The sequence below is a fragment of the Centruroides sculpturatus genome, unplaced genomic scaffold, assembly GCF_000671375.1.
Source record: "Centruroides sculpturatus isolate CEXI.00-Female unplaced genomic scaffold, Cexi_2.0 scaffold63, whole genome shotgun sequence".
In the NCBI taxonomy this organism is placed as follows: Eukaryota; Metazoa; Arthropoda; class Arachnida; order Scorpiones; family Buthidae; genus Centruroides; species Centruroides sculpturatus.
The window spans coordinates 909,045-929,858 of NW_019384640.1; the positions used below are offsets into that span (position 1 = coordinate 909,045).

Sequence of the window (20,814 nt, forward strand, 5' to 3'; positions counted from 1 at the left end):
CTGAAAATAATGGAATATCTTGATTTAAAAATTTGGGTAAATTTACATCTTTTATTGCTTGAAGGATAATGACATCCTCATTTTCTTCTGGATATTTTTGCTATCAATAAAATACCATCATCAGATTTTGTTAAAAATAATGCATTATGTGAAAAGATAAAAGTTATTTTATGTTTTATTTATTTATACAAAATAGCATTTTAAGAAAGAATATTCTTAGTTGAAGATTCAAGTATATAACTCAATCAATGAAAATAATTGGATAATTTATATTAAATCACTAAATTTTTTTTATTTAAATAAAAACAATAATTTCATTATTAGTATTTTAAAAATACCTCTTTGACATTTGTGGGTGTATAAAAATGGCATGTGGATTAATATGGACTCAGATTTATTTATTATTATTATTATTAACTACATTAGCAAAAAAAAAAAGAAGGTTAATAAAAGATTGAAAAATCCTTGAAAGGGTCCTAATATAAAAGTTTAGAGATTGCTAATACAGGTATACCTCGCCTTACGTCGGTAATTGGTTCCAGGAAAACGACGTAAGTCGAAAAACGACGTAAGTCGAATTTACTTGTCTCCGAATCTACTTGTCACTAGGCTAAACCATAAATTACCATTCCCGGTTCTGTATTTTATTTATTAAGCTCACAAACAATTTTATTAAATTTTAGTTTTTAATATAATACAAAAAAAGTAATCAAAATTTACGAATGCAGGTACTGTAAATACAGTATATACTTGATTTTATGTGCTTTAAACGCTTTTCTAGTGATATTACGACTTCAATATTTGTGGCGGACAGACGTAAAGTCTAATAAAATGACTTAAACTCGATTTTTATTTTCCATATACTTTTTTGACAAACGACGTATAATCGGGAACGACGTAACTCAAAACGACGTAAGTCGAGGTATACCTGTATAAATTATGTAAGATTACAAAATTTTAATACTGAACATAACTTTTAACATAACATTCAAATTTTAATGAATTAGTTTGCATATGTTATATATTACTAAATAATACTACTTATAAATTTTCACTCAGAAATGAAAGTACAATTTTAATGGTTTTAATTAATATAATTAATTTAAAACTTTTTCATTGTATTTATTAAATCTAAAATAAAGTTTTATCTGAATACTTACTTTTAAATTTTTTGCAGCTGTTAATACAGATATAATAGCTCTCATACCATAATCATAATGTGGTTGAAATGATAACTGTTCAGAACAAAGTCTATAAGTTGCTACTATTTTTATAGCTAATGGTCTTGCATTCACAAATCCATATGAGTAGAGATATATTTCTGATATCATAGAATAATCAGGAACCATCATAGCCACTGGTCGAAACAAAGCCTGAAAGCAATTTTGATTTTGAACCATTGTAATTAATATAGAATTATCCACACAATAAAAATATATGTAGTTCAAAATTCAGTTTAAAATTAAAATAATTTTAAAAATAAACTAACTTTTAAATTATCTGGTAAGTCAAAACGACCTGCATATCCAGGATTCATTGTAATAAATATTGCACATGTTAAATCAAGTTTTATTTGAGTTCCTTCAAACATTAGTGTCTTTGCTCCAGAATTAATTCCTCTCTGAATTGTCAAAATCTGTTGAGCAACAACTGATAAAACTTCAAGATCTATTCTATTAAATTCATCAAAACAGGACCATGCTCCACAACATGCTAATCCCTAAATATATGATAAAATAATTTTAATATAGTAAACGTGTATATATTTGTAATATATTTAATTAATATTAATATTTTAAAATAGCAAATTTTTCTTAAAAAACTTTCACCAGCTGGAACTGCTTCTGACATGTAAAACTTGGTCTAATATGGAACTGACAATATTTTAATGAAATTTTTTATTATAATTGGTTGTTTTATATTCTCATATATAATTTTTAAGATATTGTCAATTATCTTAAATATTATACAAATCAATAATTTGTTCTGATGTAAATACATTCAATTTATTTGTCAAAATTAATAAATTAATTTCAAATATTTTTCATTTTATTTAATAATTTCCCTTTTCAAAGTTGTTTGTTTAATTAAAACAAAACTATTTGAATTTTTTAATTAAAAAAATTTAGTAAATCATTTTTATATTTGTTATANCACTGCCATAACTCATATAAATATTTTTATTTAAAGTCGATTCAGCATCGACAAAAAAGAGTTCCAAATCGATATTTGGGAAGAGCTTATACAATATTCGATATAAGAGACACGTCTGATATTTTTAAGAAGGTAAAATAATAATTTTTACCTTAAAAAATTTTCCTAATGCTATGTAATCCAATCCTTCAGAACAATTAAATACAATACACTGTTTAGCAATAGCTTTTGCCAAATCTTTAACTGTTTCAGTCTTTCCAGTGCCAGCAGGTCCTTCTGGAGCACCTCCTAAATGTAAATGTAGAGCAGAAAATAATGTTCGATAACAGCGATCTGTCAATGGTGTAATTACAAGTCTACCAGTGTTTCCAAGATATTCATATCCATATTTCATAGAACAATTTATCATGCTTGTAATCATTGTTTGATCCTAGAAATAACAATTTTCAAAATTGTAATATTAAAGAATAATTGAAACTTTTAAGCCTAAGTATAGATATTCCTGAACATTTTGACTTGTTTTTTCATACATAATACATATTTTAATATCTCTAAACTACCTTTTGTATGCCAAAAATTTCAGCCAACAAATAAAAATTTTGAGCTTTAGTATACTGCTTTCAGTAAAATCAAAATCATTTATATAAATGAATTATTATTGTCCATTTTCTGTTTAATAATAGAATGGATATCATCGTATTGATAGGATAGATCATCCACTTAGTAAGATGATTTTAATCCCTTTATTATATAGTAAGGACACATACCATCAGGATGAACTATATCTCATCTTGTAGTTCAAGCTTTGAAGCAACAACAAAATACACAACTTTGTGACTAGGAATTGCAGAATTAAACATGAACCATTAACTCCAATCTCCCAGTTCTGCAGATGCCAGGCAATGTGTGCAGTGATGTTGTGCTTTTTGCTTCCATATTAATCATAGGTAACAAAAAGCCAGTTAGATATTGGCCAGTTCTTTGTGAACCAGGATCTGGCCAAAACTGATTTGCATATTGTCATTCATGGCTTGCTACACTAATTCCTAATGTCAGTAAATATGCCAGTGTTTTGACTTCAGAAACACAATTTGTGTTTTATACTCAGATTACATATTATAATCCAGTTCAGTACAAAAGTTCATTCTTTTATACTTAGACCATTCATTATATGTACAGTAGAGTCCTGCTAGTCCAGACAAAGTCCTGTTTGGATTGGCAGATTTTCAGATTAACCGAATAATTGAAATAATACAGAAGCAAGCAGTAAAACAGGTCTGGTTTATATAGATCCAACACTATCAATGACTTTTGTTTCTGTTTATGTGTATAAGTATTATACAGATCTGCTGTTTTAATAGGCCATGTCAAACACTGATTTATTAATTTTGTACAGTATTAATATAGTACTAAAATAAAATACAATTTTCTTTGTTGTGGAATTCTATATTTTTTTGTACCACTAATACCATTTAAATTCAACTAGAAAATACAAAAAACATATATTTTGTGAGCTAGAAAATTTCCTATCCACAATCTCAAACATGTTTGGATTAGGCAGATGTTTGGATTAGCGGAAAACTACTGTATGTATACTGGTACACAAATGGGAACAAAATACAGTCTGACATATCAACTGAAGAAGACTAAAAGGTTTTCTTATAATACTTTCTCAAAGAGATGCCTATATGTTTTTATATATTTATAATATACAAAAATTCACAATTTTTCAATAGTCACCTTGACTCACTGTCTCTCCCATTCTCTCTCAGACCATCCTACTATCCATTCTACTCTCCATCCTACCAGTAGGAAGAGCTTATGGAATATTGGTATACTGCTGGTAGGATTATCCTACTTGCACAGCCATCCTGCCAATAGCACCTACCAGCAGGATAGCTTGCTGTCTATTCTCCCATTAATGTAAGGTTTTAATGCTTTAAAGTAATATTTTATGCATTGTAACATATTTCCTGTATAAAAAATAAAACTTTTACAAAATAAAATATTTTGTGCATTTCATTTTTAGCTCTCCGGAAATAAGACTTATATTGTAACGTGCAACTATTGTTTAACCTTTTTACATATTATTAAGAATGCATGTTTAAGTTGGGGACTGCCTGCAATAATAAATATACATTTGAAACATGAAATTACCTAGTTTTATTATATAAACATGAAAAATAAATGATATATATCACAAAAAACTGATTTTACTGATGACTAAATTATTAGTTTCAATCAATAGTAAAATCAGCTAAAAATTTTCATTTATTATATATTAAAAAATTACTCTAAAATTAATACATAAAACATTACAAAATATCATTTTTGACATAAATTACTATTTTATTTCTATTATTTATAATTTAAACTATTGTTTTAAAAGTGTTAATATTACAATTTTGTATATTAATGAATACTGTTTGTATAAAATTCATAAAAAATGAATTAATCTAGAAAGACAATACCTAAGTTATATTGGTAAAAGATTATTAATTTATGCAAACTAATAATAATTTAAATAATTTTCAAGTTCTTTATTAAAAAATAACTAAAAAAAAATGTATTATCCAAATTGCTTTCTGCCAGTTGATTTATTATGTTTCCTTCTAGTGCACTTTTCATGCTGGCAGACTTATCACACTGGACAGTGTGTCCAGTGTGATAAGTCCACCTATATGAAAAATGCACTAGCAGGAAACATAATTAAAAAATGTAGCTTATATACTTAAATATTTACCTTCCAATAATATCTCAGTTGAAAAATCCACTGAAAATCTTTATCAGAACTAATTTTCTTTTTAACAAGAAGGTCAACAACATCTCTGGAATGAACATCTAATACAATAAGGGCACCTACTGTAATCCTGTTCTGTTTTGAGAGGTTGCCTCTTACTAAATGAACAATTTTTTCAATTTGTTTATTACACTTAACATAAAGGTCTTTTAAAGCCTGAAATTAAATTTNTCTTGCTTTTTTCTTTCCCAGATATTTGAAATAATTTCAGTTTCATTTTATATATATTAGATAACAACATACAGTGAAACCCTGGTTAACGAACGTAATCTGTTCTACGAGTCCGTTCGTTAACCAAAGCAATTTTTCCCATAGAAATTAATGCAAATACAATTAATCCATTCTAGCCGTCAGTATTTTTGTAATTTTATTTGTAAAATGGGTTTTCTTTAATGAAAATATAGGAAAACGTGCTCATAAACAGTCAATCTAGGTTAAATTTTCAGAAAAGGGGAAAGATTTGACGGGTATAAAAACATCACATACGATCGTTGAAGTTCTAAAATGACAGATAGCAGAAACAATAGGCTAAATTATGAGCGAAAGGCTTATAGGTTTATCAACAATCTCTGATCAGAGTCGACAAACAGGTGTCAAATAAACGCCTCGGAACAAACTTTTCTCATGACCTGATCTGGTTTCGGTTTTCACCTGAAGACAAAGAAGAAAACAATCAGGAAGCTAGGAATAGGACACAGGACTAATCGTAAGGTGAGATTCAAGGAAGAAATACTATAAAAACCCCGAATCTCAAGATCAAAACGCAGTTTTCCTAAAAATTCTGTGGCGATTAATCTGTGTCGTCTTCATCTGGATTAAGCCTGAAGTTGTGCCTGCTAAAATTTGTGTTGTGTCTCGCAGACCACTCCAGTCGTTGCAGCTCTGTCACCTACCATTGCTTCTGTGACCAAGTGAACCCATCTCGCCATTCTGGGGCTATGACTGATCAGCTTGCACTATCGTAGGACCAGCGATATGCCACTCCTCAGTGCCAAGAGAAAATACTGTAGATAAGCCATTTCCAACTACCTCAAATATGTAAGCATCTTCCCATTCTAATAAACAATTTTCACTGTAAAATACTTGTCATATTTGTCTCCTCCGCCACCACCAACGTACGAATAGACCCTAGACCATCACCAACACACGATTAACTGATTTTCCCTAAAAGTCGGCAAGCTTACAAATTTGACACAAAAAGCCATTAAGTTTGTTAACCAAATTTTGTTCATTATCCAAGACAAAATTTTTGCAAAATAAAAGTTCATTAACCGATTTGGTCGTTAACCACGATGTTTGTTAACCGGGGTTCCACTGTAAATGACATAATTCAGCATTACCATCAATATACCATTCCAATAATAAAAATTTAAAATTCAATAATATTAGGAGAGGATATTATAAAAAATCTTACATAAATGCCTGTTTTAATAGCATTATGAACTTCTGCAGTCCAAAAACATAAAGACACACAAAGGACTGCTTGTCCTGCCCATTGCAATACCCATTGCTCACGTGGATTAAAATAGTATGCTTCCATTGCATCAATTATCACCTGTAAAATAGTATAGAAAAATGATTCTAAAAAATTAATGATTTCTTTACTTAAATCAATAAAAATGTCTGTTGAATTAATATTTATATCTATTAATCATATTTCTGTGATCAAATAATATTTCTTATAAAAAATATATAACAGAATTAATTATGTTTCTTTGACATAATTTTGCTTTGCTTTGTTGCAAATTTTATTTTTGTAAGAAGTCATCTATTATTTTTCAAGTAAATATTTGACTAAATAACTAATAATAGTTAAATAAGTCTTTTGAGTAACATGCAAACAGAGCCATAGTTATGAAGGGCTATGTCCCCTCAGCTTAGTCAACAGTATTCACAATCAATATATGTAATATGTATGGTACTTTCTCTTTCATAATGTAAACTTAGGCTATTGTTGCTTTTTTCTTTAACACTTAGATTGTAGCCAATAGGCCTAGTAAAAGAGAAATATACAAATTTTTCAGCTTGTTCCACTAGCTCTCCAAAAATATTTATTTCCGGTTAGAGAATTGTACGCAAATATTATTATTTTTATTCTACATTGAATTCTAGGAATCTGAAGAAAAGGAAACAAGAATAGAACAATGTACTCTAGAAATTTGGAGTATGTTTTCTATTGAGATAACATACTGAGAAAAATATTGAGATATGTATATTTTCATTAGAAAAAACAATTACACATTAAACTCCTATATAAATTAATATTTTACCATTGTAAGGAACAGGTACATTTTAGGATCAATGTAAAATAACATAAATGGTACTTCACAGTATTTGCAAATTTCATATACATTTTTTTGGTTATTGATATTTAGATTATTGATATATAACCACTGTTCACATTAAAAATTTTACACTAACATAAACAAATATGAATAGATATAATAATAAAACATAAAGTTTACTATAAAAACTTGTTTTATTGGAACTGTTTGTAAAAACTTGTTTAACAATAGTAATTTAATATATTAGTTTAATTATTATTTTTTTACATAACTATACACTGTACCTTATAAATGCTATTTCTCATTGATGCTTCTAATTCTAACAACCATTTTTCTACATGTCCATGAGAATTAGCTGGAATAATTTCTGGTGTTAATTTTATTTCCTCTTCTTCACTACTTATCATGTGAGTTATTTTCATTTCTTCAGTAAAGTGAAGTTTTGATATTCCTTCAAAGCATTTTTTTAAATGTGGCTGAACACTGTTATTGTAAAAGTTCATTTGTTAGTAATTATTATATCAAATTAAAAACTGTTTAATATACCTTATTTATTCTAATAAACAGTGGATGGTATTATAAATAAAAAATGGTAACAGTGCATGGTAAATAAAAAATTTTTGGAGTGAAAAATATTTAAATGAAAAATGGAATGAATTTTTCAGTTCAGTTTAATCCTTGAAATTTTATTATCAGTTCTTCTAATAAATAAATATAATAATAAATAACTTCAAAATTATACCATAGATTATTATTTTTTTATTTTATAAGTTTTTGTAAAATTGAATAATTATAATTCAAATATTAAATATAGAATTATCTTACCACATTGGTTCTTTAATATGAGATAAAATTTCAAGCAATTCATCATTTGATAGAAAAAAGAATCGAGGAAAGAAAAGACGTTTCTTTTCTAAATAATTACTCAAACCCTATTTGATTGAAGTTAAATTTTAGAAATTAATTAGAAAAAAAAATTTCAAAACAATAAATAAAATAACAAATTAATTTTTTTTAAATAAATAAATTTGTTAGTTACTTTCATTAGTCTCTCTAATAAATCATTTGATTTTTTCAATTTCTCAAACATTTTAGGAATTTCTAAGACAACAAACACATGAGGATCAGCCTCAACACTTTTCATGATATTTTTCCAATTTCTGTCCACAATATTGAAACATCTAAAATTAAAAAGTAACAAAATGTTTTAATTAGTTTAAAAACTAAAAAATATTAGTGAATTTTTATTAACAAATAACTTTTGAATAAGTTGCACATTCTAAGTTATTTTAGAGTGTACAAGAATTATAAATAAATTATATTGAATTATATTAATATTATGTATTCATTTTTTTGAATCTTATTTATTAGATGTTGCAAGATAATTTAAACAATTTTCACATGTAATGTTTTAGACTTTTCAAGACCTACTTTTCATTTCAGAATTGTGAATTTACAGTAATATACATAATTAAATGTAGAATACAATATCAATAATAAATATAATAGGTATATGCTACGATTTCTAATTTTTAAATTTCTTTTATTTATCTTTTGTACAATTATTTTTGATTTATCTAATAATAATAATATCTATCTAGATACGAAATCAGTTATAATTTTAAATACATATTCTGAATTGTATTTCAAGTACAGTGGAACCGCGCTTAATAAGCAATTTGCATAACTAGCAAAACAAATTTGTAAAAAAATGACTTGCTTAACGAGCAATGTTTTGCATAATGAGTGACAAGAAAGGATGTGCGCATGCTCCATCAGTCTGTATTTAGCACTCTTTCCACTAGCATATTAGTGTTGTTTGTGATCACACATTTTTCCAAACTTGTGTTCAGACATATTACATATAAACATCAACAACCATAGCCCGCTATATAATAAACACACCAAACGATATGCCAAATTCTTGGGCTATGTAAAGGCTATAATTAAATATTAGAAATTGTTTAATTTGACTAGAGGTAGGCAGTTATGATACTATCTCATATTAAATTTAATGACCAATTCCAGAAATGTCTAAATTAAAAATTAATTATTTATAATTATTAAATTTAACACAAGATGGCAGCATAACTGTCTACCTCTAGTCAAATTAATTAATTTCTAATATTTAATTATAATGTGAGAAGCCAGGGAACAATTAATACCGGGTTAAACCCCTTTTGATCGGCGTTGGATTGATGAGATCTGCTCAAGTGTCACTGGATGGCTTTAAACAGAAGGGCTATGTTGTCGAGTGGGAAAGTCACAGTTAAATCAACAGGGTGTCCATTCTGCCAAATAAAGACAGGTTACAAAGTTAACAAAATAACACATTTATTATAAAAATAAGCAGATTACAATATACAGCTAATTAACTTATGCTCGGTCACACGGTTCTAGGGATATTGTTTCCACGTTAATATCTACTTCTAACTAAGAGAGAGAGCTTACAAATGGGAGTACAACTCTAAGTACGATACCTCATCATAAAGATAACTCGATGTTTCTGGATCCTATTCATATGACCTCAGCAAGATGATCGTGGATCTAGTCGAGTATTGGCAATCTGTAGAGTGTCATGGAGCTGGTGAGTAGAGCTTCTTCTATGCTGGAGTCCACCCGATGATCGAATTTGAGTCCTTTTTATTCTCCCTGAGTGAAGAGAACATGATTCGACTCTCTATTCTTTTGGGAGTCGAATCAGGTGATTTTGATTTAATGTGATCTAAGGTCGAGATGTGTCATTGCATTGGCTGGAATGAGCTGGATTGTTGATACTTTCTTGCTAGGTATTCTGATTCTTTTTACCATATAAGGCAACAAATTCGAAGTTCTTAGACATCACCACTGAGATGTTGTGACTCTTCTTACCTCATAATTTAACCGATTTTGATGTTTCTCCCCCATTAATTTTTAATAACCATATATTTAGCTTTATTCTCAACACTTATTCAAAACATTGTTAAAAATTGTTGATTTTTATGGTTATTTGATCATCTTTTATCTTGGCTCAGAGGCCAATGGAAATGCCAGGTGGTGAGAAAAGAAAGTGGGTTTTTCCCACTTTGTAATAAACTGCATATTAGTTTAACTAATTAATCTAATTACTTAATTGCCCCCTAGAATTCACAATAGCCTTTACATAGCCCAAGAATTTGGCATATCGTTTGGCATGTTTATCAGACATTAGCTGTGATTTTTTTGTTTTCTGTAAATCGAATTTGCATTACAAGTTGGTTCATTCCACACTAGAAGAAAAGATGATGATGATTCATGCTCTTTAACAATGTATATTGTATAATTTTCTTTGAATAAACGTTATACATAAAGTATTTGAGTATTTTTTTCAGCATGGTACATATTATCATTATCGTATTTTACATTAATTTATATGGGAAAAATTGTTTTGCTTAATGAGTGTTTTGCATTAAAAGTAAGATTCTGGAACAAATTATGCTTGTTAAGCGAGGTTCCACTGTATAATTTAAAATGTAAATTTTTATCATAATTTATTGCTAAAATCTAACATTTTAGTTATTGTTTAATGTATTTAAATAATGCAGTGCCTTAGTGTGTCTTATTTCTGTTTTTCCATTACAAAATTATCATATTGTTCATGATTTTATATCTGTTTCTCAAAATCCTCTAAAACAGTTTGCTATTGTTTAATAAATCATGCTTTATGAAAATGAAATGAAAAAATTTCATTTATATATTTCTAAGAACAGAAATCCATAAAATAGTTTTCAGAATAATTTAGTACAGTAGAATGTCGTTTATCCAAAAGCTGATCAACCAAAATGCCGGTTAACCAAAAGTGTTCCAGTTGGCAAATTTAAATTTCCACTAGTGCTGTGGCACTGCAATATTTGGCTATATCTTGGGCTACTCCAATATTATTTTTGTTGGTGTGCATGTTTTAGCTGGCATCACTGGCATGACCATATTGTATCATTAAAAATTATTTCTTTATTCTGCACAAACAAAATAAACATATTGTTTTGATACTAGATACTAGAACGTTTTTGATACTAGATTAACTTCTGAAATAATTTTTTTTTTGTTTTTATATTTTTCAATGTATTTATTTTGTTTGTACAAAATAAAGAAATAATTTTTAACAATACAATAGCCACAATTATTATTTTAAAAAATTTATGTTAGGCTTAACATCGATGAAAATTGAATGCGAAGCAATACGCAACGGAGAAAAATTTCAACATAAATAGGTTAATATATTTTTTCGTACATAATCGGTTATCCGAAAAATAAGTTATCTGAACAATCCCAGTCCCCAATTGATTCGGATAAACAATGCTCTACTGTATATACATCAAGAATAACATTCTTTTGAATATTTTCTGCTAAAAATATCCAAAAGAATGTTATTCTAGACTACTTTTTTTTATTTTCTCTTAAAATGATCTCTTTTTGGTTTTCCTCATGAAATCATATAATGCATTTTCAAAACCATTTCCATTTTTAAAGTATTTTATGCAATATAATGTTACATTTACTTTAACGTAAAAATAAGTTTAAGATAACAGAAATGATTTATAAATATTAATAATAAAACGTTTTAATTAATAATATATTAAACATCAATGGCCAGATGAGCAAGCAGCTAAGATGGCAGCCTACTAGTTTGGAGGACCTGGAATCAAATCTGGATGGGCTGAAAAATCCCATAAATTTTTCACAGGATAGTCTTCCCAAATAAGTTGGGCCCATCCCTCATCATCCAGCTATCCCATTTCAGGGCTTAGCTAAATCCATAAAGGCAAGCTAAAAAAAGGCCCTCTTAGTGCTCACAGAGTTAAAAAAATATTTATATATATTAAACATTTTATTAAATTAAAGAATATTGATATTAATTACCTTCCATCTTCTGGTATTTGTTTCATAATATCTGGAAAAGCAAATATAGACTCCACATGTAACCATGTTACTTGTACTTTCAACCATTCATCTAATATTTGTCGTATTGTTAGCAATTTTTCTTTCCAAAATCTAAAATTTGTTTGATAATTAATTTCAATGATTTCTATATTTACAAATATCAATTATATATACAGTCAAATCTGATTAATCAAAACCTGATTGATTTAAATTATTGAATAAATTACATTATTAATTCCGTTCATATTTAAATTAATGTTTAAAAAGTACAGTAAATTTAAATTCTTTTATATATAAACTTGAATAATTCAAAGCTAGTACATCTCATATTTTGAAAATGAAACTTGAAAAGAGAAAGTAGATATAATCAACTGATTTATAGAATGTGTATGTTTCAGGGATTCCCCAAAATAATACTGGCATTGAATAAAATTCTAGGATATGGACAAAACTGTCTTGTATTTCAGTTTTGATGTTTAAATCTAGATAGTAAAATAGTTTAGCTATGTTTTTGCAATATGTAATCATAAAATATACACAAATTTATCTTTAGTCTAAAAGACTGAGGTGATTAAAGAAGTGAAAAAAAATAAAGAAGATATATGATATTGCCAAAGGGTATGAAATACTTATAAACACTAGTGTAGTGTTCAGTGCAACGAGAATAAGAAACAGGTATAACATAAAAAACAGAACTTTATTTTATATAGTATGAACACAAAAAAATATCAGGTCCCAACTCTGATGCATTGTTAGTGAATACTTTTATACAACATTATAGTACAATCAAGATTGTTACACAAAAGGATCTTCTCAATCACTTTTCGATATTCACACACATGGGGTTCAAATCACGAAATTATACACAAAAATCAGCCACACTTAAAACTACTTTACAACCTATGTTTTTACTCTGATTAATGTTAAAAGAGGGAAGAGATGTTAGATAGGGAGATAGAGTTACATAGAAAGAATTCTTAGAAAAGGGATACCTGTTACTTCACGTATCACGATGAAACTGTCCAAATATAGCTTTGCAGTTCTCCTAAATTTCACTAGTATATATATTTTCTTTTTTAGTTGTCACTAGTTCTTTTTTCTTTTGGTCTTCCAAACAAGATTTCCCGTTTCAACTCTCTGGACTCATCGGCATTTTCTGTACCAACCATATATCTTAGCAGTCGTACCCTGTCACTTATGACATTACTCAAAGCCCAGAGCTCATCCTCTGCACATCTGACTTCCTTGGGAACTTGACCAAAAAGTGCTGATTACACTAATATTTGCCCTCAGGGTCTTCTCCACTCTATTGTCTAATGCTCACACCCATGGAAGTAAGGCAAGGGTGGAAAGTTCTCAAACTCAGGAAACAAATAAAACTCAAGAACAAAAGAGAAATTGATAGGCTAGGAAAGGGAAGTGATAGAAAATGAAAATAACATAATTTAAAAACTATACATAAATAAATGGCATCACGCCACACTAGAAACTGGCAAAAACTAGTTTAATTTTCAAAAATGAATAATTCAAATTTTTTATAATTCAAATATTTTTGAATTCCTCAATGTACAAATTAAGATTTGACTGTATTGTAAAACAATAATCAAATATAATACAAAAAGTATTTCAAAACTCTGCTTAATGAGTTTGATAAAAAAATATTGAAAATCATTAATTAAATCAAAAATTATACTTTCATCAATTGTTTACAGATTAATATACATGGAAAAAGTTAATTTATAGATTTACAGATAGCAAATAAATAAATAAATATGCTTTTATAAAATTTAATATAAAATTCATATTTAAAATTAGAATTGAAATGCCAATTTCATTTGTATCAAAAATGACTTACACAAAAACCATATCAATGCATACCTAAATAAAATTTGAAATAAAACAAACAAACATAAATAAATCATCATCTAAAGAAATAAAATAGAAACAATTTTATTCATATAATTATTTTACTTGTTTTTATATGATGTTCACAGCAATGTAAAAAAATGGATGTTTGGACTCAACATGAAAAATTTATTTCTATTTTAAAATAACAAGACATGTTTGGTCCTGTTCAGAAAGTCTAATAAACAGCATAACATAGAGAAATCTATTCTATAAATATGCAAGTAATCTGGAATAACTCAATTATCTATAACATTTGAAAAAGTCATTATTTTCTAATTAATCTTTAATTCTACAAAAATAAATCATACTTACTTAATCTCTTCTTCTATTGGTTTAACAAATAGTGAACTTAATATAGTTTGAGTCTTCATAATATGATCATCTAGAAGTTGCTGAATGTCATCTATTGCAGTCAAAATAGTTGTTCCAGTATCTTTGTAAGGAATTAATGTAAATTCCACCTAATAGTTAAAATGAAACATATTTTATTTATATTTATTTATATTACAAATGAATATATTATATGTAAATAACATTACTTTTTTTAAGTTAAATTAATTAAGTAAATTTCTTAACAAAATCACAAGGTATTTACCCTATTGATAACATTTTAATAATAAATTTGTATAAATATAATATGAAATTTCCATAAAGAAATATATTTTATAATCAGCAATTATTTATTGTGACATCGTCACAATAAACAATGCTGGGCTGTAATTTTTAATCATATTTTTAATTAATTTAAAATAACATGACTTCTGGTTTGCAGTGGAAGTTATTTTATAGTTAATTGGGGCCTTCTGCCCCTAAGATTTCCATACCAGGTCTTGGATTTTATCTATCTAACTCCATTCTCGAGATTCATGAAAGACAGGCAGATGGATAGACAAACAAATGACAAAAATGGTGGAAATTTACAGGTCTACAATATTTTTCAAATTGCAGCCCAATAAAATAAGTTATATGAAAAAATTCATTACTATTATATAAAATACAAATTTGAAAATTAAATTAAACAGTTAATGCTTTTAGTTTGATACTAAAAATTCTAAAAGCTTTGTATACCATAAGACTATTGCTATTGATAACATTCTCTCACTTGAAAGCATAACATGCACAAATTTGAACAAAGCTGTGACTTATTAGTGACTTTGGTTTGAAACCATGTTAAAGAAAATCTAATCTATCAGATTTTTCATTGTTGCATCATCAAACCAATTGTTGATGAGATGGAAATTACATGTTAGATCACGTCATCACTCTTGAGAAAAATAAATGCTTTTTGTGCATGTTCAAAACAACTCAAAAGTCATATTCTTGTGCATCATATAAATATATGAATCGTTAACAAATCTTGTCAGCATGTTTCAAATGCAACAAAATATCAAATGTAGTCATATCACATAAACCAGTCTTAAGTACTGTACAGTACATTCAATTCTCTTTTTATACTTCCTGAAAAATCTCCATAAAATAGTCATGTAAAACATGGAAAATTGAAGGTTAGTTCCAGACTGCAAATATGATAAACCAATTAATATGATGAAATGCGTGTTTAAACAAAGTATTTTAATTTTAGTTACTAAATCAGAGAAGAGACAACTGTAAATTATTTATCAGAAAAATTTTATTCATTTATATTATTTGCACAAATTTTATTTTATTTTTCATTTGAATTTTTCAATTAAACACCAAAATATTTCTAGTGTAAGGTTGCTGACGATGGTGTGTTTGTCAGGACAGTCATGTGGTCACAGCTATCATGTGGGAGTGGAAAAGACTCTCTGGGACAGGTTTTCCATGTTTTGACTGTTTAATAAATTATTAGTTTTCTTACAAAAGAGCTAATTCTCCATTGTTACAATTCTTGCAGGGAGAAACTAAATAAAGTCTGAAAGTTCCTTACACTGTTTTCTCTCAGTCCTTTATTGATGTTTTTGAAATTGTTGGTTCTGGGGCACACTGTTCAGCTTCAAACAGATGATCCTGGTAGTAGGGATGATTCTTGAAGCAGGATAATAATTTCAGGGGAGTCACTCAAAAAACGTCACTCAAAAGGAGATGTAAATCCAACAGCAGATGTTTACAGAAACACCAAGTTGTAGGAATGATAAACAAAGATCTAAGAATGTCACATCCTTGAATCATGTGTTATTATATGTTTTACCCCCAATTTTGCTTTGTGATTGACTGCCCTTGTCACTGGTGACAATTTGAAACCCCATGGAGGGTGCAGGAGAGGTCAAACTTGCAGCTAAATACAATTCCTCTCTAACTCCATTTTCCTCGACTTTGGTCTTTTCCACACAATTCACCTTTTGTTTTAAATTTTATAAAAAAAAACTTTCTTTGTTCAAATGAAACCTTTAATTCTTCCTTTGTTCATTTCTGAAATAGGAGATCTTTAATTTCTTGTTTGATTGTCAACATTGGGACAACAAAATCAATTTCCTTCTGGGCCCTCACACTAGCTTTGACTTCAAATGGCTTACAAAAACCGTTCCTTATTGAAAGAATTGAATTAGATTTGGTTGATGAGATAAGGCAAGATAACACATGAGCAATCTATTAAGAAGGGGTGCCTCTCAAGAGGACTTTCTATAGAGAATCAGCTCCTTGTTATGCAGTCTTATGGCCAGGAATAAATCATTGGAACAAACTGAAAAAATTCTGATAAGTATTTTTTTGTTTTTCAGCCAGCACCAGACCTATTATCTACACACACACACAAATCTTTTAATGTCGTAACCAACATTACATAACTGGTTCCGCAATAAGCACAGCCAGTTTACAGATGTTTTAGGTATTGCAAATGTTATAGTTACACCTATTATCTACAGTCCAAGTGTTAAAAGCATAACAGTAGTCTAAGTTTACATGACAAAAGCAAAAGCATATATTATAAATACTGCATACAGGCAGTGCCAACTAAGCCAGGGGACATAGCCCCCATGTATCTACACCAAGTTAAACACCAAGTTAAAGAGATAAGAGAGCTGTCCATTCATGGTTACGGACTTTGCCCTATTTGGAAATGGAAAGAAGGAAAAAGCAATAGGTCAAAGTGTGAAAAGAAAGGGTAATAGTAAAGTTTGAAAGGAAGGCATGGGAGGCCCCATGGGTGCCTGTATCACATTCATTGAAATAAAACCAGAAGATTACAATATGTTTACATAATATTTTAAGTGGTTGTCATAGAATACAAACTTTGAAGACTTTTGACAATTACAAAGCAGCAGGAAACAGTTGATTTACAGAATTGGAAGGTGCAACCCAAAACCGAAGGGTTACCAATGACAATAATGACGAGAAACTAAGAAGGAAATAGTTGTAATTATTACCAGACAGTACAAATTTTAAAGATAAAGAGTACATTAACACATTTGTAGCGTTTTTGAGGAGAGTGGGAGGCCAATAGAAAATAAACACCAATTGGCATAAATGGATCACCATTCTGAACAAAAGTAAACGGAATTGGCAGCTGGGGTACAACAAAATGTACCGGACTACAGATGGTGGCCCAACCGATACCAGCAGAAATAAAACAATGTTACAATACATTACACAGCACTGCCGGTGTTTACAGGAATGTTATATAGCGTACATTTACCATAATTATTTTTTTTACCCGTTTCCCCACCTCCTGTTCCACGAAAGGCGTATCTTTAGGCTGTGACTAGTTGGTAGAACTGGTGTTCTCTCTACTGAAGCCATTGGTGCTTAGAGTCTTTGTTTTATACACAAATTGCGTTAGCCTTCTCCACAGTTTTTTGTTGCTAAATACTTCCGTTGGGTTTGGTGGCCAGTTCTGTCCCTCCATGAGGCATGCGCCTATGAACGGGAGTCTGTCGTCNAAAAAAAAATGGATAAAAATGCATGTTTCAAGGATGCAAAGTTCTTTGTTTTTTGCTCCAAACCATTGTTTTCCCGTTAAAATCTTTCATCCAACCCATCATCTTTCTCCAAGAGACATCCAATCTCCTGGAGTTGTTTGTGGCATTCCTAATTCATCCCTGGAATGAGGACCACCTGTTTCCAGGCTGCAGTGTGCTCCAGGGCTGTTGATCCTGCTGACCATAACTAAGAAAGACTCTTTGTGAATTATTCAAGACTTTACTGAACTCTCAACCATGTAAACTTGTGTCAACAGTGACATTGAGATATTTGTAAGAAAATCCTTTTTTAATCTCATTAAACAGGTAAAGAGGATAAACTTGTCTCAGTGAATTTCATGCTCACAAATAACTGTCTCGACCCCTTGACCATCCCAACAATCACACACAGTTGGCACCTTACATGATGTCAGAGAAGTGCGATTTTAAGTCCCCATCTCCATCCCTGTTGGCAAGCCTCATATATTAAGTATATGAAAACCCAATAACAAGGTTTTGTGACTTCGTATTAAATGAAAGCAAATTTACCATAAAATATTTCAAAACAGGTGTAATGATCACTTACAGATATCTTAATGAAATCAACAACATTAATTCATACATATTATTATAGAAAATAGTTTACTACACATATGTGAGTATTAATATCAAATTAAACAATATATAGAATTTAAAAGAAATAAGCAAAATTACTTTATTTCTATCTTTGAGGATTTTATAATAAATATTTCTTAAAATACTTAAATATTATAAATAAAAAATAAAAATCTTGTTTTAATTATAAAAAAATTATTAATTTTTAAAAATAACTTATTAAATTGTTTTATGTTTAAAAGTTACATACATTTTTCCAGTCAAGAACCATTTTATTATATGCCTTTTCAAGACTGTATTCTTTAGTTGCAGCTTCAGAAATAAATTCTAATTTTGGAACATGTTCCATCATTTTAAGATCAATAAGATCATTGACATTTGTTGTTTCTGTTGGATGTACTGAAAAACCCACAACAGAAGATATTTGATCCCAATGTCTGGATTTTAATCCTGGATTACATACCGTTTGAATTAATGGTAAATAGTTTCTAAATTTATCTACTGATAATTTAACCTAAAATTCAAAAATAATTTGTAAATATTTCATAACTTCATAAGTTTAAGAATAAAAACTGCAAAATAAAAATAAATGTTGCTTTTAAATATAATTAGCAGTTAATTAATTTGATTACTAATTTAAATTTACTAAGTAATATTATATTAAAAATATATACCATATTTCTATGCATATAAGAATATGCTTTTATATGTGCCATCTCATTTTAGCTTATAAGAGCACTGAACTGATATGTCAATGTAAATTACATGTAAATGAACAGGTACAATAACTATTTTGTGATATCTTTGTGGTAACTATTATTAAAAATTCAGACCCAAAATTTAATAAAATGCTTCTGATACTATAACAATTTTTTAAAAAAATAGTTTTTTAGATACTTTACAGAAAATAGTGTCAATTCTTTTTCATCTATAAGAACATGCTCTTATGTATATGGAAATGTAATACTGGTTTATGTAATTAACGAATTAAACCTAAAATATGCCTAAATTACTATTATAAATCAATTATCACTAAACTAAGTATTGTTGATATATTAACATTTCTTGCTTGTAGCAATTTAAACACTGAAATACATTTATGCAGGGATGCAGAATATATCCAATTGCATGAATGAGTTTTGGGAAATTAAAGCCATCCTGGGGAGATTTGCAGTAGAAAAAATATGGAAGTAGCTATAAAAAAAATGCATGTAAAATGTTTACTTTGTTTTTGATCAGTTCAGTTACTTGTTACATCAATGTCTACTTATATTATGTGCTTGCAGTAAGAACAAATCAGTCTCAGTTACAGAACCATAATTTTAGTTTCAATTTTTTCAAAAACCAAAACTGAAGTTGAAATAACTAAGTTACATATTATAGTGTACTATGGTTTGTATTATAAAGCTTTTTATAAGACACATTAGAGTATTAATTAATTATCAATGATTTAATTTGATATTATTTTCATAAAGTTTACTTTCACCATTTAAAATTAAAAAAAGTAAATAATTTAAATTAAACATATTACTCTTAAAATTAAAAATAAAATTTAAACCCATACTTGTGCAGCAATTCTACTAGCAGCAGGTACATCAATAAATGTTTTCTCTAATTTATATATTGTTCTTCTGATATCTGCTACATCTTGCTCAACATCATTTGGATTAACCATCTTCAGTGGATCTTGTAACCATTTCCTACATAAAAAACTAATTTTAATTTATACAGATAATTTATATAGTAAAAAAAACGAATGTATGATAACCATGCCATACAATTCATCAAAGAACATAAAAAAAGCAACAATAAATATGTGAGGTCCTGGATAGGTCTGAGCCATCATGAAAATCACGAAAAAATCATCAATTTAGAGAAAAAATTTAATTGTTTAAAAAGGCAAAATAGAAAAAAAAAATGGTTGAAGTCCAACATCTTTTGTTTATATCAAACTGCAACACAGAAAACATGAATCAGAGAAGAATGTCGTCCTATGATCGGTGAGAGATCGAATTCGGCTTCGATTTTGACCTTTCTTGCACTCCAGGAGTCCCGTTACACTTCGTAACAAGGGACCTGCCACTCCAAAAGCATGATTGAGGGAGAATGACCAATCAGATAGAATGAAAGAGAGAACGGAGATTGATATAATTCCGATTTTTAAGGACAGACTCACTTTCTATAAACTGTGCACCTGAACTTGGTTAGTCAGACACTCAATCAAGTGAAGTTCAAAATCATCAAGACGCCTTGCGTCAACATGCCAAAGGGCATTTTC

At 28.6% G+C, this 20,814-nt stretch overlaps 1 protein-coding gene across 1 annotated transcript in view; it reads right to left on the minus strand.

The window, feature by feature from the left end:
* LOC111625990 (dynein heavy chain 7, axonemal-like) overlaps window positions 1–20,814 on the minus strand; it is a 149,670-nt gene that overhangs the window by 120,579 nt on the left and 8,277 nt on the right. The window contains exons 6-19 of the mRNA XM_023369258.1: window positions 20,315–20,370; window positions 20,101–20,236; window positions 18,787–19,050; window positions 14,359–14,507; window positions 12,118–12,249; window positions 8,279–8,420; window positions 8,065–8,171; window positions 7,524–7,722; window positions 6,369–6,509; window positions 4,898–5,110; window positions 2,306–2,584; window positions 1,490–1,720; window positions 1,161–1,373; window positions 2–100 (exon numbers count right to left, since the gene is read on the minus strand). Coding sequence (XP_023225026.1) covers window positions 2–100; window positions 1,161–1,373; window positions 1,490–1,720; window positions 2,306–2,584; window positions 4,898–5,110; window positions 6,369–6,509; window positions 7,524–7,722; window positions 8,065–8,171; window positions 8,279–8,420; window positions 12,118–12,249; window positions 14,359–14,507; window positions 18,787–19,050; window positions 20,101–20,236; window positions 20,315–20,370 — 2,361 coding nt within the window. The remainder of the gene's footprint in view (window position 1; window positions 101–1,160; window positions 1,374–1,489; window positions 1,721–2,305; window positions 2,585–4,897; window positions 5,111–6,368; window positions 6,510–7,523; window positions 7,723–8,064; window positions 8,172–8,278; window positions 8,421–12,117; window positions 12,250–14,358; window positions 14,508–18,786; window positions 19,051–20,100; window positions 20,237–20,314; window positions 20,371–20,814) is intronic.